The sequence below is a fragment of the Oncorhynchus nerka genome, linkage group LG17 (genome assembly GCF_034236695.1).
Source record: "Oncorhynchus nerka isolate Pitt River linkage group LG17, Oner_Uvic_2.0, whole genome shotgun sequence".
NCBI lineage: Eukaryota > Metazoa > Chordata > Actinopteri > Salmoniformes > Salmonidae > Oncorhynchus > Oncorhynchus nerka.
In genome coordinates this window covers 32,137,981-32,161,782 of record NC_088412.1, presented here as the reverse complement: position 1 = coordinate 32,161,782, position 23,802 = coordinate 32,137,981, and the positions used below count along the sequence as shown (strand labels likewise).

The following is a 23,802-nucleotide window of genomic DNA, read 5'->3' as shown; positions in this document are numbered from 1 at the left end:
TGGAGAGGATAAAAGAGAGATGGAGAGGGTAAAAGAGAGATGGAGAGGGTACAAGAGAGATGGAGAGGGTACAAGAGATGGAGAGGGTAAAAGAGAGATGGAGAGGATAAAAGAGAGATGGAGAGGGTACAAGAGAGATGGAGAGGGTAAAAGAGATATGGAGAGGGTACAAGAGAGATGGAGAGGGTACAAGAGAGATGGAGAGGGTACAAGAGAGATGGAGAGGGTAAAAGAGAGATGGAGAGGGTACAAGAGAGATGGAGAGGATAAAAGAGAGATGGAGAGGGTAAAAGAGATGGAGAGGATAAAAGAGAGATGGAGAGGGTACAAGAGAGATGGAGAGGATAAAAGAGAGATGGAGAGGGTAAAAGAGAGATGGAGAGGGTACAAGAGAGATGGAGAGGGTACAAGAGAGATGGAGAGGATAAAAGAGATATGGAGAGGGTAAAAGAGAGATGGAGAGGGTAAAAGAGAGATAGAGAGGATAAAAGAGAGATGGAGAGGGTACAAGAGAGATGGAGAGGGTAAAAGAGATATGGAGAGGGTACAAGAGAGATGGAGAGGGTACAAGAGAGATGGAGAGGGTACAAGAGAGATGGAGAGGGTAAAAGAGAGATGGAGAGGGTACAAGAGAGATGGAGAGGATAAAAGAGAGATGGAGAGGGTAAAAGAGAGATGGAGAGGGTACAAGAGAGATGGAGAGGGTACAAGAGAGATGGAGAGGGTAAAAGAGATGGAGAGGATAAAAGAGAGATGGAGAGGGTACAAGAGAGATGGAGAGGATAAAAGAGAGATGGAGAGGGTAAAAGAGAGATGGAGAGGGTACAAGAGAGATGGAGAGGGTACAAGAGAGATGGAGAGGGTAAAAGAGATGGAGAGGATAAAAGAGAGATGGAGAGGGTACAAGAGAGATGGAGAGGGTACAAGAGAGATGGAGAGGGTAAAAGAGATGGAGAGGATAAAAGAGAGATGGAGAGGATAAAAGAGAGATGGAGAGGATAAAAGAGAGATGGAGAGGGTAAAAGAGAGATGGAGAGGGTACAAGAGAGATGGAGAGGGTACAAGAGATGGAGAGGGTAAAAGAGATGGAGAGGGTAAAAGAGAGATGGAGAGGGTAAAAGAGATGGAGATGGTAAAAAAGAGATGGAGAGGGTAAAAGAGAGATGGAGAGGGTAAAAAGAGATGGAGAGGATAAAAGAGCGATGGAGAGGGTAAAAGAGAGATGGAGAGGGTAAAAGAGAGATGGAGAGGGTACAAGAGAGATGGAGAGGGTACAAGAGAGATGGAGAGGATAAAAGAGAGATGGAGAGGGTAAAAGAGAGATGGAGAGGGTACAAGAGAGATGGAGAGGGTACAAGAGATGGAGAGGGTAAAAGAGAGATGGAGAGGATAAAAGAGCGATGGAGAGGGTAAAAGAGAGATGGAGAGGGTACAAGAGAGATGGAGAGGGTACAAGAGAGATGGAGAGGGTACAAGAGAGATGGAGAGGGTACAAGAGAGATGGAGAGGGTAAAAGAGAGATGGAGAGGGTACAAGAGAGATGGAGAGGGTACAAGAGATGGAGAGGGTAAAAGAGAGATGGAGAGGATAAAAGAGAGATGGAGAGGGTACAAGAGAGATGGAGAGGGTAAAAGAGATATGGAGAGGGTACAAGAGAGATGGAGAGGGTACAAGAGAGATGGAGAGGGTAAAAGAGAGATGGAGAGGGTACAAGAGAGATGGAGAGGATAAAAGAGATGGAGAGGGTAAAAGAGATGGAGAGGATAAAAGAGAGATGGAGAGGGTACAAGAGAGATGGAGAGGGTAAAAGAGAGATGGAGAGGGTAAAAGAGAGATGGAGAGGGTACAAGAGAGATGGAGAGGGTACAAGAGAGATGGAGAGGGTAAAAGAGATGGAGAGGATAAAAGAGAGATGGAGAGGGTACAAGAGAGATGGAGAGGATAAAAGAGAGATGGAGAGGGTAAAAGAGAGATGGAGAGGGTACAAGAGAGATGGAGAGGGTAAAAGAGAGATGGAGAGGGTAAAAGAGAGATGGAGAGGGTAAAAGAGAGATGGAGAGGGTAAAAGAGATGGAGAGGGTAAAAGAGATGGAGAGGGTAAAAGAGAGATGGAGAGGGTAAAAGAGAGATGGAGAGGGTAAAAGAGAGATGGAGAGGATAAAAGAGATATGGAGAGGGTAAAAGAGAGATGGAGAGGGTAAAAGAGAGATAGAGAGGATAAAAGAGAGATGGAGAGGGTAAAAGAGAGATGGAGAGGGTAAAAGAGAGATGGAGAGGGTACAAGAGAGATGGAGAGGATAAAAGAGAGATGGAGAGGATAAAAGAGAGATGGAGAGGGTACAAGAGAGATGGAGAGGGTACAAGAGAGATGGAGAGGGTAAAAGAGAGATGGAGAGGATGAAAGAGAGATGGAGAGGGTAAAAGAGAGATGGAGAGGGTACAATAGAGATGGAGAGGAGAAGAAACAGAAGGGGAGGAGAAGAAAGAGAGAGATGGGGAGGAGAAGAAAGAGAGAGATGGGGAGGAGAAGAAAGAGCGAGATGGAGAGGAGAAGAAAGAGAGAGATGGGTAGGAGAAGAAAGAGCGAGATGGAGAGGAGAAGAAAGAGAGAGATGGGGAGGAGAAGAAAGAGAGAGATGGAGAGGAGAAGAAAGAGAGAGATGGAGAAGAGAAGAAACAGAAGGGGAGGAGAAGAAAGAGAGAGATGGAGAGGAGAAGAAAGAGAGAGATGGAGAGGAGAAGAAAGAGAGAGATGGAGAGGAGAAGAAACAGAAGGGGAGGAGAAGAAAGAGAGAGATGGAGAGGAGAAGAAAGAGAGAGATGGAGAGGAGAAGAAACAGAAGGGGAGGAGAAGAAAGAGAGAGATGGAGAGGAGAAGAAACAGAAGGGGAGGAGAAGAAAGAGAGAGATGGGGAGGAGAAGAAAACAAAACACAAGAGGTAAGCATCAAAGGAAACATTAATTCACCTTTACCTTCATCTGTGTGTGTGTGTGTGCAATTATACTGTATGTACCTCCTGATGGGTTCCTCTACAACAGGTTTGTGGAAGAAAGTGGCCAGCTTCTGAAGTGCTTCATGTTTCACCCTGCAGAACAGACAGACATCAGACGGGAGAAATGCTAGCTAATGGATAGAATATTGTTAATACTATTAAAATCCTTGTCTTATTATCTGTGTGTGTGCATGACTCACTGCATATCCATTCCATCTATGGTGGTGTAATTCTGTGTTTGTTTGTGGTGGATGCTAAGCTCTCTGCTTCCTGGAGGAAGTAAACACACACACAATAATGCAAACAATAACAGATGTAATCAGCCAAAGGTATTTTAGGTATTTAAAAAGGAGAAGAAAAGATAAGCAGAACATGCAGGAAGCTGAGGTCAGTCATGGCTCATTGATAGATCATTGAAACCTAGTGGCTTGACTCACCCGTCATGGAGATTGTTTGGATGTGGCCACTGCAGAAGAGAATAGTGATGTCATGCAGATTCAAAGTTCCTGACATCAAAGGACAATAGTCCCCACTGTGATAGCCTTCACCATAACACTCCCCTGGGCCCCGATTCCGACCAGAGTTAATCACACGTAAAGTGAACCTGATTCCCTTTTTATGAGCTTTTCTCTATTCTATTCTGACCTTAAACGTACTTTTTTATGTTTTACACATTTATTGAACTAGGCAAGTCAGTTGAAAACACATTCTTCTTTACAATGATGGCCTACTTAAGCATGAGAATAGCATGCAAATTCACCCACTATTCATTTCAGGTGGAGCTCTAATAAATGAAGGCGTGGCAGAGGGAGGTGTGTCTACAGATACACTGTATTCTGACCTGGATTTAATTCCCTCATAATTCCACCACCTTTACGCTCGAGGAAAACATGAATAAGGTCGGTGCGAAACTGCCGGTTAAAAGTGGAGAAAGCATCTACTTTATTTCTTCAAATAGAAATAACAGCATTCTCCATGCACTGTTATGTATAAATTGATGAGCTGGGTAAATGAGCAATCCGTTTGGAGAAGGGAATTTTAAATATGCATAGCAATTGTCTTCGATGATTATTCCTTATGGTCCCTGGAGACAAATGTGACAAATGTGAAACAGTATTATTATTATTATTCCAAATTTGAATTGTTTGCCTTCAGAATTTGCATGGATCAAATCTGGAGATCCAAGCTATATGTTTCTGTAGGGCTGAACCTGCCGAGGTGATGGTACTCTTTCATTCATCCCTATATTCTGAACCCCATCTCCCCATGTACAGTTGAAGTCAGAACTTTACATACACTTACTTAGGTTGGAGTCATTAAAACTCGTTTTTCAACCACTCCACAAATTGATTGTTAATTAAAAAACGATCGTTTTGGCAAGTCGGTTAGGACATCTACTTTGTCCATGACACAAGTCATTTTTCCAACAATTGATTACAGACTATTTCACTTATAATTCACTGTATCACAATTCCAGTGGGTCAGAAGTTTACATACACTAAGTTGACTGTGCCTTTTAAACAGCTTGGAAAATTCCAGAAAATGATATCATGGCTTTAGAAGCTTCTGATAGGCTAATTGACATCATTTGAGTCAATTGGAGGTGTACCTGTGGATGTATTTCAAGGCCTACCTTCAAACTCAGTGCCTCCTTGCTTGACATCAAGGGAAAATCAAAAGAAATCAGCCGAGGCGACAGAAAAAAAGATTGTAGACCTCCACAAGTCTGGTTCATCCTTGGGAGCAATTTTCAAATGCCTGAAGGTACCACGTTCATCTGTACAAGCAATAGTACGCAAGTATAAACACCATGGGACCACGCAGCCGTCATACCGCTCAGGAAGGAGACGTGTTCTGTCTCCTCGAGATGAATGTATTTTGGTGCAAAAAGTGCAAATCAATCCCAGAACAACAGCAAAGGACCTTGTGAAGATGCTGGAGGAAACAGGTACAAAAGTATCTATATCAACAGTAAAATGAGTCCTATATCGACATAACCTGAAAGGCCGCTCAGCAAGGAAGAAGCCACTGCTCCAAAACCACCATAAATAAAACAGACTGGGGTTTGCAACTGCACATGGGGACAAAGATCATACTTTTTGGAAGAATGTCCTCTGGTCTGATGGAACAAAAATAGAACTGTTTGGCCATAATGACCATCGTTATGTTTGGAGGAAAAAGGGGGAAGCTTGCAAGCTGAAAGAACACCATCCCAACCGTGAAGCACAGGGGTGGCAGCATCATGTTGTGGGGGTGCTTTGCTGCAGGAGGGACTGGTGCACTTCACAAAATAGATTGCATCATGAGGAAAGAAAATTATGGGGATATATTGAAGCAACATCTCAAGACATCAGTCGGGAAGTTAAAGCTTGGTCGCAAATGGGTCTTCCAAATGGAGAATGACCCCAAGCATACTTCCAAAGTTGTGGCAAAATGGTTTAAGGACAACGAAGTCAAGGTATTGGAGTGGCCAGCACAAAGTCCTGACCTCAAACCTATAGAAAATGTGTGTGCAGAACTGAAAAAGCGTGTGCAAGCAAGGAGGGCTACAAACCTGACTCAGTTACACTAGCTCTGTCAGGAGGTATGGGCCAAAATTCACCCAATTTATTGTGGGAAGCTTGTGGAAGGCTTCCCAAAATGTTTGACCCAAGTTAAACAATTTCAAGGCAATGCTACCAAATACTAATTGAGTGTATGTAAACTTCCGACCCACTGGGAATGTGATGAAAGAAATAAAAGCTGAAATAAATCCTCTCTACTATTATTCTGACATTTCACATTCTTAAAATAAAGTGGTGATCCTAACTGACCTAAGACAGGGGATTTTTACTAGGATTAAATGTCAGGAATTGTGAAAAACTGAGTTTAAATGTATTTGGCTAAGGTGTCTGTAAACTTCCGACTTCAACTGGATAAGTTATTGAGACTGTCGACAAAATTTGAATTAAAGGTACACTGGAAAGGGATGGCTTAAGATAAATGTACTGAATGGAGACTCCATGAGAAACTCTGTTGGCCAGCAAGTGGGAGGGTTTTCAGCGTTTGAATGTAATGTATTCAGAGTGAGCAGGGTAGCCACACCTGCAGAGCGTATTAAGTGACTGAAAAAGTTACGTCTGAATATCAAATACTGAGAAGTGCGTAGGAAAGACGTCAATTCCTAAATCGGGATCGGGCCCCTGTTGAATAGTTCCCACATCTAAACATGCCTGTTCAAACAGTTAACATTGCAGTGTGCACTGACCTCTCTGTAGGATCTTCCTCCATGGGGTAGGAGAGAGGTTCATCGTCATCATTCATCCACTCCTCACTGTCGTCTGTAACTGAGGGAGAACACACACAGTTTCACTTTTGACTGCAGTGTTTCTTGGTAGCCTTTAACAAATCTACATTGAAACACCTCACACACGTGGTTATGGGCTGAAAAAAAACAGATGACACCTGTACCATGTCAGATATTCAATTTTGAGTTTGCATCCAAAATGACACTTTATATACATCTCAGAAGACTAGAAATGTAATAAAATTGTTTGACATAGAAACACAAGATTTTCATCGGATTCTTTGAAATAATCTTTATTAATCATGAAAAATAGAGGGTGCTTCGGTCATTGATTGCGGGAAAGGGATACATGTCATTTGGATCCACAATATGACTTGTGTGAACGTGCACTAAATGAATAACTGTGGACAGCGGAGTACTTACAGCTGCCTGTATCGTCCTGTAGTGGGTAGTGATTGGAAGTCCTGTTGCCCATCCTGGCCAGCTCTCCTCCCTGTTCTACCACAGTACTGCTGTCCTTATGGCTGATGGCATGAGAAGCCTTCTTCCCCAGCTCCAACATCTCCTTAATGTCCAGCTCCACCTGGCTCAGTGAGATGTACCCATCTATACACACACAGATAAAACACTAACTACACCTGCTATAACTGAGATGTACCCATCTATACACACATATATATAACACTAACTACACCTGCTATAACTGAGATGTACCCATCTATACACACACAGATAAAACACTAACTACACCTGCTATTACTGAGATGTACCCATCTATACACACATATATATAACACTAACTACACCTGCTATTACTGAGATGTACCCATCTATACACACATATATATATAACACTAACTACACCTGCTATTACTGAGATGTACCCATCTATACACACATAGATATAACACTAACTACACCTGCTATTACTGAGATGTACCCATCTATACACACATATATATAACACTAACTACACCTGCTATTACTGAGATGTACCCATCTACACACACATATATATAACACTAACTACACCTGCTATAACTGAGATGTACCCATCTATACACACATAGATAAAACACTAACTACACCTGCTATAACTGAGATGTACCCATCTATACACACATAGATAAAACACTAACTACACCTGCTATAACTGAGATGTACCCATCTATACACACAGATAGTTTGTAAACACACATACATGTTGAATACACCTGCTATAACTGAGATGTACCCATCTACACACACAGATAGTTTGTAAACACACATACATGTTGAATACACCTGCTATAACTGAGATGTACCCATCTACACACACAGATAGTTTGTAAACACACATACATGTTGAATACACCTGCTATAACTGAGATGTACCCATCTATACACACAGATAGTTTGTAAACACACATACATGTTGAATCCATCTGCAAGGCTGTTTTCACATACAGTAGGTCTTCAAGTAATGACAACACAACAACCTGTCTGGAATCCCACAATCAAGCAACTACTGTAGATGTTGAACTATTTGCCTCATTTTATGCCCATCTGTATTTGTGTAGAGGTCAGAGGTCAGGGGTTAGGTAGGTGTGTAACTTACATGTATTAGTGCTGTCCCTGGCTAGCCATTTTCCTTTGGGGCAGTTTGTGGTCCGTATGATGCTGACGATGTCCCTATTCTTCACAGCCAGGTCGTCCTTACGTCCTTTAGATGCCACCGTCACTGTAGCCTGATAGATAGCCTCCTCCTGCCCTGTTATCTGCATACGCACGCAGGCAATGCACACACAGTGAAAACATACTCTCAGCGGTCCCATGCTGTATTGACTGTAGAGTGCGATGAATGCAACGTAAATCTGTTAATCCAGCTGGGCTTGACATGAATGTCCTACTCTGCTAGAGGGGCTGCTACTGTTGATATCACCCTGTGTATTCATCTGTGTTACTGAGCGTTGTAGTGTAGTGTGCACTGTGTGTACTAGCAACACTTGGGTTAGGGTTGTATGACGTTTCCTATTAAATCCCACTCCCTCTCTTGTCGTTAGTAATCAGACTTGAGATCCATCAGTGACTTCTGCGAAAATCGTTCATAGACGTCATTGGGAGTTTGGCTCAAAAATGAAAGTTACCCATGTGAATACATCGCTCTATGATAAGTGAAGTTACTACCGTGTAGCCATGATGTTCAGTTAATCTACCATCTTGAAGGAATGAAATCACACGGGTTTCTACTACCGACAACACTATTCCGCTCTCCCCTCCTCTAAGGGTTTCTCACCTTAAACTTCTTCATCTCATTGTCTTTCTTCTCTCTCTCTTTCTGCTCCTTCTTCTCTCTCTCTTTCTGCTCCTTCTTCTCTCTCTCTTTCTGCTCTTTCTTCTCCTTCTCCAGATGTTGTTTTTCTTTCTTCTTCATATCTTTCTCCTCTGGGTTTTCCGGAGCAGGCCTCTTAAAAGACCAGCCACCCCTGGATGTTCCTTTAGTCTGAAAACAATAGGAAGATGAGGGTCATGTCTGATAAGATCTTCACTGGGTGATTCGATTCCCACAGGATGGATGCAGAGAAGTGTCTGACAGATAGAGGAGCTTTTACTGTGTGTAACAGAGACCTGGGTCAAACATGGGCAAATATTAAGCTATCAACCAATCAAAAGAATCTTCCTTACCGGAGGCTGAGTCTCAGTATACGGGTCTGTGAAAAGATAACCGGAAGATAAATAGCTAAGAAAACATGTTGACATCTGAAAACATATTTTATGTTAGTTCATCTTATTGGATGCAGTTATGGCTAGATAAGATCAAATCAATGAGAGCGGTAGCAATGCCAGTCTGTCTAGGGTCAATGGGAGAAAAGAGATAAACACACATATCAGCTTCACTGCTAGAGACACTGGCCTACATAACATTACATACAGTACACACATCCTCAACATCTGACCTCATCTCACAGATTCACACCCACAGCTAGAAACTCTCATGCTGGTGGGTGGTATCTGAGTGAGAACTTAATGTAAGGTTCCCGTGTCTTACTCTTTGGTTCCTTCTTCTTCTTGGTGGGTTGACCCTTGACCTTCTGTTTGGCTGAGGGCATGTCTTCATTGGCTTTGTCACAGCTCTCAGAGGTGCCGTCTTCTGTCTCTGCTCTGGAGGGGTGGGGGTGTGGAACGGTCAGTCAGGGACAAGAACATGACATAGAACACTAATTCTAGTAGAGAACGGGAGCTGCATGTGTTCTTTTTAAGGCAAGAATGGGGTACGTTTGAGAGAGAGTAAGAGTTAGCTGGTTGTGTTACCTTGCCTCTGGCTGGGGGTCCTGGCTGGAAGGGGAGGCAGGGACAGTTTCTTGGATAAACTCTACCCGAACCCCCAATGGAACCTCGACCACCGGTTCTGATTCTGGAACTCTGTGGTCCTCGAATTCTGGAAGCCCCTCCCCCTCTTCCAGAATCTCCTGCTTTAGAAGCACTGTCTCTGGAATGTTGTCACCATATTCTCCATTCCCCCATTCTGACCCCTCTATCTCCACCAAGTCTGCAGGCTGGATTTCTAGGGCTTCCAATTTCAGAAGCTCCAACCCTACATCCTCAAACTCGGGAACGTCGAGAGCAGGACCGGCTACGGAGAACTCTAGAGGAGCAGGAATTTCCCCAGCTGAAAAGAGAGACAGATAGTTACCCAACATGAAGAACCACACACTGATAACTACTCTATCCTTTCTCTTTTAGTTTCCCAGTTTATTAGTGTGTGTGTGTGTGTGTGTGTGTGTGTGTGTGTGTGTGTGTGTGTGTGTGTGTGTGTGTGTGTGTGTGTGTGTGTGTGTGTGAGAGATATGTTTGTGTGTGTGTGAGATATGTTTGTCTGTGTGCAATGTAATGTGGTTTGCTACTGTGGTTTGTGAACACACTGCTGTGGAGCTCTTTAGTGACAGAACATGTCCAGTGAGAGGAGGTGGGTAGGATGTACCATGGGCAGTCAGGTTCATGGAGTGGAGTCGGAGGGGTTTCTCTTGCAGGGGTCGCAGGGTGGAGGCCTCCGGAAGGCACCTCCTCGAGAGAGGAGGGGGTGCCTCCAACAGGTCTGGTATCACGTCCCCTGCTATCCTCTCCAACACAGGAAACGCCTGCCCTAAAGAGAGAGAGAGAAAGAGAGAGAGAAAAGGGTTCAATATAAGGCTTGGGCATGTATACCATATATACAGTATACCAGGGTATTTTGACAGTATGAAGCTTGGGCTGTGTGTGCTATACCGCTGCTTAACACTACAAGTTAACTAAGATGTGCCAATTAAATGATCTCCAGCGCAGGGCTCCTGGGTCGTCAATAGTTACCACAGCCAGTCATAAACCCTGCCTATTTCTACACTGTAAAATGTGATGGTAAACCTTGCTAGCAAGTGGCTCGCTTGCAAGATCAAACTACTTGGTTACAGCAGAGACAATCAATCCCCTCCTGGATCAAGATCCCTGCTGCCTAAATTTGTTCTATGCTTCATTTTTAAAAATTATAATAATATTTTTTTAGCATTTGGAAAGAAATAGAGCCCCTTGTGTGTACTGCTGGTAACACTGTATACCCTGGTATGGTACAGGAACGGTATGAAGGTATGAAAATGTGGATACAGCCCAAACCTATTCAATACTAAGAAAGATAAAGCAGTGAAAACGACAGTGTGTAGGTTGTTGTTTTGTTGTAGTGCAATGCCGTGAAGCGAGAGTCTGAGTGGTTGAACTGGCCTGTTCACTAGGTCAGCCGGGAGGAACACTCTGCTTAACTGATAACTACATTCCTCAAATTAAAACGATGTAATCATCACCAACAAGAGAGTTAGAACACAAGACATTGGCAGCAGCACCCAGTCATGCTAACTTTGACAGAAACACTGCCCCATAGTGACACACCAAAGATAGTTTAAATACCTCTCTTTCTCCGTCCTACTCTTCCCTTCCCCTCACCTATGCCCTACTCTCCCCCTTCTCCTCCTCACCTACGCCCTACTCTCCCTACTCTCCCCCTTCTTCTCCTCACCTACGCCCTACTCTCCCCCTTCTCCTCCTCACCTACGCCCTACTCTCCCCTTCTCCTCCTCACCTATGCCCTACTCTCCCTATTCTCCCCCTTCTTCTCCTCACCTACGCCCTACTCTCCCCCTTCTTCTCCTCACCTACGCCCTACTCTCCCCCTTCTCCTCCTCACCTACGCCCTACTCTCCCCTTCTCCTACTCACCTACGCCCTACTCTCCCCTTCTTCTCCTCACCTACGCCCTACTCCCCCTTCTCCTCCTCACCCTACGCCCTACTCTCCCCCTTCTCCTCCTCACCCTACGCCCTACTCTCCCCCTTCTCCTCCTCACCTACGCCCTACTCTCCCCTTCTTCTCCTCACCTACGCCCCTACTCTCCCATTCTTCTCCTCACCTACGCCCTACTCTCCCCCTTCTCCTCCTCACCTACGCCCTACTCTCCCCTTCTTCTCCTCACCTACACCCTACTCTCCCCCTTCTCCTCCTCACCTACGCCCTACTCTCCCCTTCTCCTCCTCACCTACGCCCTACTCTCCCCCTTCTCCTCCTCACCTACGCCCTACTCTCCCCCTCCTCCTCACCTCGCCCCCTACTCTCCCCCTTCTCCTCCTCACCTACGCCCTACTCTCCCCTTCTCCTCCTCACCTACACCTTACTCTCCCCCTTCTCCTCCTCACCTATGCCCTACTCTCCCACTCTCTTCCTCCCCCTTTCCTCCTCCTCCTCACTTCCCCACAGGGTTGGGGAGTAACTTATTTAATGTAATCAGTTAAATGTAATCTCATGTTTTCAAAACTAACTGTAATCGGTTATGTCACCAGTTCAAATATTGTAATCAGATTACAGATACTTTTGAAAAACTCGATGCTAACTTCTTGAATTACTTTTCAATTCAGGAAGTATGTTTGCGAAAAAATAAATTATGACATTCAATTCAGCATTGAAAAAAGCGCAAGTTTTACGTTTTTTCCACCTGAGAGAGACCAAGTCAGAGACCACTATGATGACACACCAAATGCGTTTCATGGATCCTTTTTGTCTTATTCTAATGTTGTTTAAGGGGGAAGTAATCCAAAAGTAACTGAAAGTAATCAGATTACATTACTGAGTTTGGGGTAATCAAAAATTATGTTACTGATAACTATTTTGGACAGGTATCTAGTAACTGTAATGGATTACATTTAGAAAGTAACCTACCCAACCCTGCTTCCCCATCCTCCTCCCCTCAGCCCTCCTCAAGACAAAGATGTGTCTGGCACAGAGAGGTATTCGACCTTCTCTGTTGTTCCGTGTCTACAGCGTTGCAACAACAACCACATAACGCCTACTGCAGGCCAGGGACTCTCTGGCAGCCTAGATCCAGCAGCATACCTGACCTCCTGCATACCAACCTAGCTGACACCCTCTTAAGATATCTAAACCATTCCAACATGCAAAGTCTTACCTAGGGTGTAGGGGTGAGCTGCACTCCTGTGTACTTCATGTTCAGAGTGAGTACAAAAGTAGAGTGAACAGAAAAAGGAGAGATATATAGAATGAAAGAAAGAGCGAGGAAGAGAGAGAACAAGGGCCTTAGGGAAAGAGAGATGCAGACACTTACTAACGTCCACACTGTTGACCAGGGACGGTTTCAGGGGTGTAGGGGGCCCCGCCCCGGCCTGGTCATTGTAGTCGATTGGTGGGAGCTCAGGGAGGGATTTGTGGGGGAGTGGGGGTTGGTCCTCTATGGTGGGTGTGGTCAAAGGGCTGGGGGAAAAGAGATGGAGTTAATTAGGTGGTAATAATAACAATATGGTTATTTAACAGACTCTTATCTAAAGCGACTGGGGTATGAGCAATGGACAGGAAACGCTAATCAATTTGTAAACAAACTGTCAACATCACCTGATTCCCTGTCTGACTGACACAGTATATGTTAGGATAATATGTCAGGATAATATGTTAGGATAATATGTCGATAATATGTCAGGATAATATGTCAGGATAATATGTCAGGATAATATGTCAGGATAATATGTTAGAATAGTTGATGTTAACGTTAATGTGTATGTATTAAAGGTATACTGTGCACCTGCCAAACTTTCTCTTGGCCTTCTCCAGAGCATTAAAGATGATCTCTGTTCCTCTTTTTTTTGGTGGACTCATTTCCTCTGCTCGCCCTAGAGCCGACAGGGCTGAGAGTGGTCGTTCCTGGACCGACACGAGGCTCTCAGGCTGGGGGACGGGGGTGTGACTGGGGGGTCCACCGCTGGGGGAAGCGGGGTGTGAGAGGGAGGTGGAGAGGCAGAGGCCTCGACTACAATAGCAGCATCCACTACTACAGACTCAGGTTCAGGTACAAGTTCAGGAGCTGGAGGTGGAGAGGGGGTAGGGTCAGCGGGTGGGGGTGGCCTGGCAATAGCAGGTCGACGTGGGGTGGCTATAGTGGGTGGTGGTAAGGTGGGGATAGCAGAGGGGTTAGGGGTGACTGGGGGAGTTGGTACCGGGCTGGGTAGGGCAGGAACAGGGGAAGGGGTAGGGCTGGGGGGAACCAATACAGAAAGGGTGGGGGCTGGGATGGGCTCAACGATAGGAGGGTCGGGGATCATTGGAATGGGGATGGGGTCGGGTGGTGTAGCGACTGTAATGGTTTCAGCTGCTGGTGCAGGCATCAGGGTGGAGGGTAACAGCTCAGAGGGTAAGAGGGCATCTAGTATTGGGGCAGGTTTCGGGGCAAGGGGTAAGAGGGTAATGTGAGCTGCTGGGGCCGGTGGGATGAGGGCAGTTGGTGTGGGTATATTAGCATGGGGTGATGGGGTTCTGAAGGTTGTTAGAGCGATGAAAGGTTCAGGGGCAGCCATGTCTGGGCTGGCTATGTCCAACATGGGGAGAGGAGGAAACTCATTTTTCCCTTTCTTCCCTGATTTCACAGGCTTCCCGATGCCCCGAAAACCCTTCTTCTTTACTGTTGCATATATGGGCGGTGGCGAAGCATCTTCCAGCTCGACACTACCCCCCTTAAACCCCCTAGGGGACAGCAGGGACACCTTCTTGTTCTTCATGACTAGGTCTGCCTCTGTCTTCTGTTTCTGGTCCAGCAGATCTTCTACATCATCTTTCCCGCCATTCATCTCTCTATCTGCCTTTTCTTTGTCAACCTCTGCCTTCTTTTTACCTAGTAATTTCACCTTCCCCTCATTCTTGTCTTTTCCCTTTACCTTCTTCTCCTTCTCCTTGAAGATGACTCGGGGTGCGATGTCACCCTTCCCCTGGAGGGAGGTGAGGAGGGAGGGTCGAGCTCCGGGCGTTAGGCTGCGTGAGTTGGAGGGTGTGTGTGATGTGGGGCTGAAGGAAGGAAGGGAGTTTGTTGGGCTGTGAGGAGGGGACAGGACTTTAGGTTTCACAGGAAGGGCAGGTTTGGTCCTTGGCTGCTTCAGCAGCACTTCCTCATCCTGGAACTTTGCCCTCAAGGACTTGAAGTCCAGATCTTCTTCCTAAGAGAGAGATAAAGGAGGGGAAGGGGTGAGATGGGTGGAAAACAGGTACCTCAGGAGAAAGGATTTCATAATTGAATTTCAAATCACAGGTTATCTTTGAGCCCTTCCTAACTGTCCCACTCTCTCTCTCTTCATAGTCTAAATCAACACAAGATAAGATAAAACAAACTAAGTGACAGGATCATCCAGTGTTCCTCCTAGATAACTTTCAAGGCGGAGTGCACAACTGCCATTGGCAACAAAAATGCCAATAGAAACCCAGTAGCCAGCTTTAGCATGAATCTCTCTGTCCTGCTATACCACATCATATTTCTGCCATCCATACACACACACTGAGAGACAAATACAGAGATTTAAAATCAAATCAGAAGTTATTACAAAAAGTGTTGCTCTTACCTGCACTAAATAATGTGTCATTTATTAATATTCCTCTTAAGACTCACAATTATGAAAACTTAGGACACTAAAGAGGCCTTTCTACTGACTCTGAAAAACACCCTGCTCATCTGTGTGAACGTGCCTTAGGCATGCTGCAAGGAGGCATGAGGACTGCAGATGTCCATACTGTGAGACGCCGAAGACAGCACTACAGGGAGACAGGACGGACAGCTGATCGTCTTTGCAGTGGCACACCACTTGTAACAACACCTGCACAGGATCGGTACATCCGAACATCACACCTGCGGGACAGGAACAGGATGGCAACAACAACTGCCCGAGTTACACCAGAAACACACAATCCCTGCATCAGTGCTCAGACTGTCCACAATAGGCTGAGAGAGGCTGGACTGAGGGCTTGTAGGCCTGTTGTAAGGCAGGTCCTCACCAGACATCACCGGCAACAACGTTGCCTATGGGCACAAACCCACCGTCGCTGGACCAGACAGGACTGGCAAAAAGTGCTCTTCACTGATGAGTAGCGGTTTTGTCTCACCACGGATGATGGTCGGATTCACGTTTGTCGTCGAAGGAATGAGCGTTACACCGGGCCTGTACTCTAGAGCGGGATCGATTTGGAGGTGGAGGGTCCGTCATGATCTGGGGCGGTGTGTCACAGCATCATCGGACTGAACTTGTTGTCATTGCAGGCAATCTCAATGCTGTGCGTTACATGGAAGTCATCCTCCTCCCACATGTGGTACCCTTCCTACAGGCTCGTCCTGACATGACCCTCCAGCATGACAATGCCACCAGCCATACTGCTCGTTCTGTGCATGATTTCCTGCAAGACAGGAATGTCAGTGTTCTGCCATGGCCAGTGAAGAGCCCGGGTTTCAATCCCATTGAGCATGTCTGGGACCTGTTGGATCGGAGGATGAGGGCTAGGGCCATTCCCCCCAGAAATGTCCGGGAACTTGCAGTGCCTTGGTGGAAGAGTGGGGTAACATCTCACAGCAAGAACTGGCAAATCTGATGCAGTCCATGAGGAGGAGATGCACTGCAGTACTTAATGCAGCTGGTGGCCACACCAGATACTGACTGTTACTTTTGATTTTGACTCCCCCTTTGTTCAGGGACACATTACTCCATTTCTGTTAGTAACATGTCTGTGAAACTTGTTCAGTTTATGTCTCAGTTGTTGAATCTTGTTATGTTCATACAAATATTAACGCATGTTAAGTTTGCTGAAAATAAACGCAGTTGACAGTGAAAGGATTTTTGCTTTTTTTGCTGAGTTTATATCTGAGAGGATATTATTATTGTTAATCCCCCCGCCCCCAACTTTGGTGTTCTGAATAGCCTCGATTCGTATACAAGGAGTCAAAGCGTTACACAGGGATGCTGGCCCATGTTGACTCCAATGCTCCCAACAGTGTCAAGTTGGCTGGATGTCCTTTTGCTGGTGGACCATTCTTGATATACACAGGACACTGTTGAGCATGAAAAACCCAGCAGCATTGCAGTTCTTGACACAAACCGGTGCGCCTGGCACCTAATACCATACCCCGTTAAAAGGCACTTAAATATTTTGTCTTAACCATTCAATCCATGCCTCAATTGTCAAAAATAAAAATGTTTTTAACCGTTCTCCTCCCCTTCATCCACACTGATTGAAGTGAACTTAACAAGTGACATCAATAAGGGATCATAGCTTTCACCTGAATTCAACTAATCAGTCTGTCATGGAAAGTGTTCTTAATGTCATGTACACCGTGTATATAGCGCCATCAGAAGGTATTCACACCCCTTGACTTTTTTCACATGTTGATGCGTTACAGCCTGAATTTAAAATGTATTACATTTAGATTTTTTGTCACTGGCTTAAACACAATACTCCATAATGTTAAAGTGGAATAATGTTTTTTTATATTTATTTTCAATTTAATAAAAAATGAAAAGCTGAAATGTCTTGAGTCAATACAGTTGAAGTCATGGTACCTTCAGGCGTTTGAAAATTGCTCCCAAGGATGAACCTTACTTGTGGAGGTATACAATGTTTTCGGAGGTCTTGGCTGACTTCTTTTGATTTTTCCCATGATTTCAAGCAAAGAGGCACTGAATTTGAAGGTAGGCCTTGAAATTCATCCACAGGTACACCTCCAATTGACTGAAATTATGTCAATCAGAAGCTTCTAAAGCCATTACATAATTTTCTGGAATTTTCCAAGTTGTTTAAAGGCACAGTCAACTCTGTGTATGTAAACTTCTGACCCACTGGAATTGTGATACAGTGAATTATAAATGAAATAAGCTGTCTGTAAACAATTGTTGGAAAAATTACTAGTATCATGCACAAAGTAGATGCCCTAACCGACTTGCCAAAACTATAGTTTGTTAACAAGAAATTTGTGGTGGTTGAAAAACGAGTTTTAATGACTCCAACCTAAGTGTATGTAAACTTCCGACTTCAACTGTAACTATTCAACCCCCTTGTTATGGCAAGCCTAAATAAGTTCAGGAGTAAAAATGTGCTTAACAAGTCACATATTAAGGTGCATGGACTCACTCGGTGTGCAATAATAGTGTTTAACAAGATTTCCTGTAAGGTCCCTCAGTCGAGCAGTGAATATCAAACAGAGATTCCTCCACAAAGACCAGGGAGATTTCCCAATGCCTCACAAAGAAGGGCATCTATTGGTAGATGGGTAAAAAAAAGTAGACATTGAATATCCCTTTGAGCATGGTGAAGTTATTAATTACACTTTGGAGGGTGTATCAATACACCCAGCCACTACGAAGATACAGGTGCCCTTCCTAACTCAGTTGCCGGAGAGGAAGGAAACCGCTCAGGGATTTCACCATGAGATCAATGATGGCGCCGGAAAAGAAGGATGACGTTTTACGTGTTCCTATCCAATTGTCTGTTGTTGTTTTTTTCTTTGCAACTTCTTTTTTTTTTGCTTATTTTGTACATAATGTTTTTGCTATCGTCTCTAATAACCGAAAATAACTTCTGGACATCAGAACTGTGATTACTCACCACAAACTGGCAGAATCCTTTTTTTCCTTTAACGAGTCTGACGAGCCCTACGTGAATGACATACTCCCTGGAACAGGCCCAGATCCCCGTCATTTGCTTAAAGAGAAGACAGAGAAAAAGGGGCCGGAGGGCGGGCTGCCTTCTGTGAATTCGTGGGCGCTCGAATAAACCCCCACTGCCTTCCATTCTGCTAGCAATCTTTTCAATCTTTGGAAAATAAAATCGATGACCTGCGTGGAAGATTAAACTACCAACAGGACATTCAAAACTGTAATATCTTATGCTTCACGGAGTCGTGGCTGAACAATGACATTATCAACATACAGCTGTCTGGTTATACGGATTGAACAGCGATATCTGGTAAGACAAGGGGTGGGTGACTATGTATTTTTGTAAATAACAGCTGGTGCACGATACCTAAGGAAGTCTTGAGGTTTTGCTCGCCTGAGGTAGAGTATTTCATGATAAGCTGTAGACCACACTATCTACCTAGAGAGTTTTCATCTGTATTTTTTCGTAGCTGTTTACATACCACCACAGACTGATGCTGGAACTAAGACCGCACTGAATGAGCTGTATTCCGCCATAAGCAAACAGGAAAACGCTCACCCAGAGGCAGCGCTCCTAGTGGCCGGGGACTTTAATGCAGGGAAACTTAAATCGGTCTTACCAAATTTCTATCAGCATGTTAAATGTACAACCAGAGGAAAAAAATCCTGGACGACCTATACTCCACACACAGAGACGCATACAAAGCTTTCCCTTGCCCTCCATTTATCTGACCATAATTCTAGCCTCCTAATTCCTGCTTACAAGCAAAAAGCACCAGTGACTCGATCAATAAAAAAGTGGTCAGATGAAGCAGATGCTAAGCTAAAGGACTGTTTTGCTAGCACAGACTGGAATATGTATGTTTTGGGATTCCTCCGATGGCATTGAGGAGTATACCACATCAGTCATTGTCTTCATCAATAAGTGCGTTGATGACGTCGTCCCCACAGTGACCATACGTACATACCCCAACCAGAAGCCATGGATTACAGGCAACATCTGCACTGAGCTAAAGGCTAGAGCTGCCGCTTTCAAGGAGCGGGACTCTAACCCGGAAGCTTATAAGAAATCTTGCTATGCCCTCCGACAAACCATCAAACAGGCAACGCGTCAATACAGGACTAAGATCGAATTGTACCACACCGGCTCTGAGGCTCGTCGGATGTGGCAGGGCTTGCAAATCATTACAGACTACAAATAAAGCACAGCCGAGAGCTGCCCAGTGACACGAGCCTACCAGATGAGCTAAACTGCTTCTATGCTCGCTTCGAGGCACATAACACTGAAACATGCATGAGAGCACCAGCTGTTCCGGAAGACTGTGTGATCACGCTCTCCGCAGCCGACGTGAGTAAGACTTTTAAGCAGGTCAACATTCACAGGGCCAGACGGATTACCAGGGCGTATACTGCGAGCATGCGCTGACCAACTGGGAAGTGTCTTCACTGACATTTTCAACCTCTCCCTGTCCAAGTCTGTAATACCAACATGTTTTAAGCAGACCACCATAGTCCCTGTGCCCAAGAACACTAAGGTAACCTGCCTAAATAACTACCGACCCATAGCACATCTATAGCCATGAAGTGCTTTGAAAGGCTGGTCATAGCTCACATCAACACCATTATCCCAGAAACCCTAGACACACTCCAATTTGCATACTGCCCTAACAGATCCACAGATGATGCAATCTCTACTGCACTCAGCACTGCCCTTTCCCACCTGGACAAAAGGAACACTTACAGTGGGGCAAAAAAGTATTTAGTCAGCCACCAATTGTGCAAGTTCCCCCACTTAAAAAGATGAGAGAGGCCTGTAATTTTCATCATAGGTACACGTCAACTATGACGGACAAAATGAGTAGAAAAAATCCAGAAAATCACATTGTAGGATTTTTAATGAATTTATTTGCAAATTATGGTGGAAAATAAGTATTTGGTCACCTACAAACAAGCAAGATCTCTGGCTCTCACAGACCTGTAACTTCTTCTTTAAGAGGCTCCTCTGTCCTCCACTCGTTACCTGTATTAATGGCACCTGTTTGAACTTGTTATCAGTATAAAAGACACCTGTCCACAACCTCAAACAGTCATACTCCAAACTCCACTATGGCCAAGACCAAAGAGCTGTCAAAGGACACCAGAAACAAAATTGTAGACCTGCACCAGGCTGGGAAGACTGAATCTGCAATAGGTAAGCAGCTTGGTTTGAAGAAATCAACTGTGGGAGCAATTATTAGGCTCCACGCAAGATCTCACCCCGTGGGGTCAAAATGATCACAAGAACGGTGAGCAAAAATCCCAGAACCACACGGGGGGGGGGGGGGGGGGGACCTAGTGAATGACCTGCAGAGAACTGGGACCAAAGTAACAAAGCCTACCATCAGTAACACACTACGCCGCCAGGGACTCAAATACTGTAGTGCCAGATGTGTCCCCCTGCTTAAGCCAGTACATGTCCAGGCCCATCTGAAGTTTGCTAGAGAGCATTTGGATGATCCAGAAGAAGATTGGGAGAATGTCATATGGTCAGATGAAACCAAAATATAACTTTTTGGTAAAAACTCAACTCGTCGTGTTTGGAGGACAAAGAATGCTGAGTTGCATCCAAAGAACACCATACCTACTGTGAAGCATGGGGGTGGAAACATCATGCTCTGGGGCTGTTTTTCTGCAAAGGGACCAGGACGACTGATCCGTGTAAAGGAAAGAATGAATGGGGCCATGTATAGTGAGATTTTGAGTGAAAACCTCTTCCATCAGCAAGGGCATTGAATATTAAACATGGCTGGGTCTTTCAGCATGACAATGATCCCAAACACACCCCCCGGGCAACGAAGGAGTGGCTTCGTAAGAAGCATTTCAAGGTCCTTGAGTGGCCTAGCCAGTCTCCAGATCTCAACCCCATAGAAAATCTTTGGAGGGAGTTGAAAGTCTGTGTTGCCGAGCAACAGCCCCAAAACATCACTGATCTAGAGGAGATCTGCATGGAGGAATGGGCCAAAATACCAGCAACAGTGTGTGAAAACCTTGTGAAGACTTACAGAAAACGTTTGACCTCTGTCATTGCCAACAAAGGGTATATAACAAAGTATTGAGATAAACTTTTGTTATTGACCAAATACTTATTTTCCACCATAATTTGCAAATAAATTCATTAAAAATCCTACAATTTTGCCCCACTGTATGTGAGAATGCTATTCATTGACTACAGCTCGGTGCACAACACCAACGTGCCCTCAAAGCTCATCGATAAGCTAAGGACCCTGGGACTAAACACCTCCCTCTGCAACTGGATCCTGGACTTCCTAATGGGCCGCCCCCAGGTCGTAAGGGTAGGTAACAACACATCCGCCACGCTGATCCTCAACACAGGGGCCCCTCAGGGGTGCTTGCTCAGTCCCCTCCTGTACTCCCTGTTCACTCATGACTGCACGGCCAGGCACGACTCCAACACCATCATTGAGTTTGCTGATGATACAACAGTCACCGACAACAACAAGTCAGCCTATAGGGAGGAGGTCAGAGACCTGGCCATATGGTGCCAGGACAACAACCTCTCCCTCAATGTGATCAAGACAAAAGAGATGATTGTGGACTACAGGAAAAAGAGGACCGAACACTCTCCCATTCTAGTCTCGCTATTGTTATCTTACTGCTGCTCTTTAATTACCTGTTACTTTTATTTCTTATTCGTATTTTCTTTTTTTTTAAACTGCATTGTTGGTTTGGGGCTCGTAAGTAAGCACTTCACTGTAAGGTCTATTCCAAAATATGCATCCTGTTTGCAACAAGGCACTAAAGTAATACTGCAAAAAATGTGGCAAAGCAATTCACTTTTTGTCCTGAATACAAGGTGTTATGTTTGGGGCAAATCCATTACAACACATTACTGAGTACTTACCACTCTCCATATTTTCAAGCATTGTGGTGGCTGCATCATGTTATAGGTATGCTTGTAATCATTAAGGGCTGGGGAGCTTTAAAGGATAAAAAATAAATGGAATGGAGCTAAGAACAGGCAAAATCCTAAAGGAAAACTTGCTTCAGTCTGCTTTCCACTAGGCACTGGGAGATGAATTCACCTTTCAGCAGGACAATAACCTAAAACACAAGCCCAAATCTACACTGGAGTTTCTGAAAAGAATAATGGGCAAATGTTGCGCAATCCAGGTGTGGAAAGCTCTTAAAGACTTACCCAGAGAACTGTAATCGCTGCCAAAGTTGCTTCTGCAAAGTATTGACTCAGGGGTGTGAGTACTTATGTAAATTATATATATTTCTGTATTTCATTTTCAATACATTTACCAACATTTCTAAAAACATGTTTTCACTTTGTCATTATGGTGTGGTGTGTGTAGATGGATGAGAAAACCATTTGTTTTCATTCTTTTTCAATTCTGCCTGTAACACAAAATAATGTGGAATAAATCAAGGGGTATGAATACTTTCTGAAGGCACTGCACATCCATTCATTATTAAAACTGGCACAGGGCTGCCTTCCAAATAGTCTTGTGAGGCTTGTGGGGGTCCCAGAGCAAAACAACCGACATGTACATGTTCCTGAGAATCTCACCCAAACTGTTCAGAGACTACAGACAGAAGTTGGCAGATCAGAGCTACTGAATTCAGACTAATCCCATGATGCTTGAGGGGGTCATAGAGTAAAACCGAGAACATCACCGTGTTCACGAGACTCTCGTCATTCCATAGAGCATTAGTGTGTAGCTCAAACCGTTTATTTGGATGTCTCATTGTCTGACAAACCCTGCTGTAGCTCAGCCACCTTCCACCACAGATGTGGAAGGCCGCCATTGGCGGATGTAGTGGATTGAGACACAGCCCATGCAAAATAATAATAATGTATATCTCTAGTTTAAACAGACAGATTTTGATGGGCATTTTTTATTATGCCAATTAGATTTCCCGCGGGGTCGCTGACATCGACTTTAGAAGGTAAACAATACAGCCACATCTAGTAATAAACCAGAGAGGAGAACCACCAACTAATAGTTGTTGAGACAAGAAGCATGGGCATCATGCCAACTCCCTGTCTAACTATACAGTAATAGAAAATGTAACAGTGGCACGGAACTCTATTCGTGAACCATGGTTACGTTATAACAGCACGGCGCTGTGTGTGTCCGCGAGAGAGAATGAGACGAGTCTTAGTACTGAAAGTGTAATAACACCAGATAAGGTTTACCTGGTCCATCGTGCGTAATTCAACCAGCAACAGACAGCTACGGGTAGCCTTGTTCCACCTCTATTCTCGCTTTATCCAGGTGGCAACTTCAGCCTCTCATTCTGGCTAGTTCCGTTAACGTCCTTACACCAAGCAGTTACACAAAACAGTCAACACAATAACTCGGAATAACTTTCTCCAGTGTCAACAGTCCAGGAGGCTACCGGCAAAAATGTTACTGTTCTCGCCCTCTAACAGAGGATTAGACTGGTCTACAGAACCTTACATCGAACTACTCTCTCTCCGCATGTGTTTCTTAGCTGGTTTGGTTCTAGGATGGAAGTCAGGTTGGAATTCTCTCTCATAGAAATATTCA

At 44.6% G+C, this 23,802-nt stretch overlaps 2 protein-coding genes across 2 annotated transcripts in view; both read right to left on the bottom strand.

Moving 5' to 3' along the window:
- The window catches only part of LOC115145088 (calponin homology domain-containing protein DDB_G0272472), a 19,287-nt gene extending 5,744 nt beyond the window's left edge, over positions 1-13,543 (bottom strand). The window contains exons 1-13 of the mRNA XM_029686339.2: positions 13,369-13,543; positions 12,898-13,043; positions 10,241-10,402; positions 9,571-9,928; positions 9,308-9,420; positions 8,944-8,969; positions 8,555-8,761; positions 7,877-8,036; positions 6,703-6,885; positions 6,241-6,319; positions 3,431-3,459; positions 3,194-3,263; positions 3,015-3,086 (exon numbers count right to left, since the gene is read on the bottom strand). Coding sequence (XP_029542199.2) covers positions 3,015-3,086; positions 3,194-3,263; positions 3,431-3,459; positions 6,241-6,319; positions 6,703-6,885; positions 7,877-8,036; positions 8,555-8,761; positions 8,944-8,969; positions 9,308-9,420; positions 9,571-9,928; positions 10,241-10,402; positions 12,898-13,043; positions 13,369-13,442 — 1,679 coding nt within the window. The 5' untranslated portion in view covers positions 13,443-13,543. The remainder of the gene's footprint in view (positions 1-3,014; positions 3,087-3,193; positions 3,264-3,430; positions 3,460-6,240; positions 6,320-6,702; positions 6,886-7,876; positions 8,037-8,554; positions 8,762-8,943; positions 8,970-9,307; positions 9,421-9,570; positions 9,929-10,240; positions 10,403-12,897; positions 13,044-13,368) is intronic.
- Positions 13,457-23,802, bottom strand: LOC135561426 (uncharacterized). The gene is made up of 2 exons (XM_065003119.1): positions 23,448-23,802; positions 13,457-14,770 (listed from the first exon to the last, which is right to left on the bottom strand). Exons 1-2 carry the CDS (start codon positions 23,454-23,456, stop codon positions 13,457-13,459), a joined length of 1,323 nt encoding a protein of 440 aa, XP_064859191.1. The 5' UTR covers positions 23,457-23,802.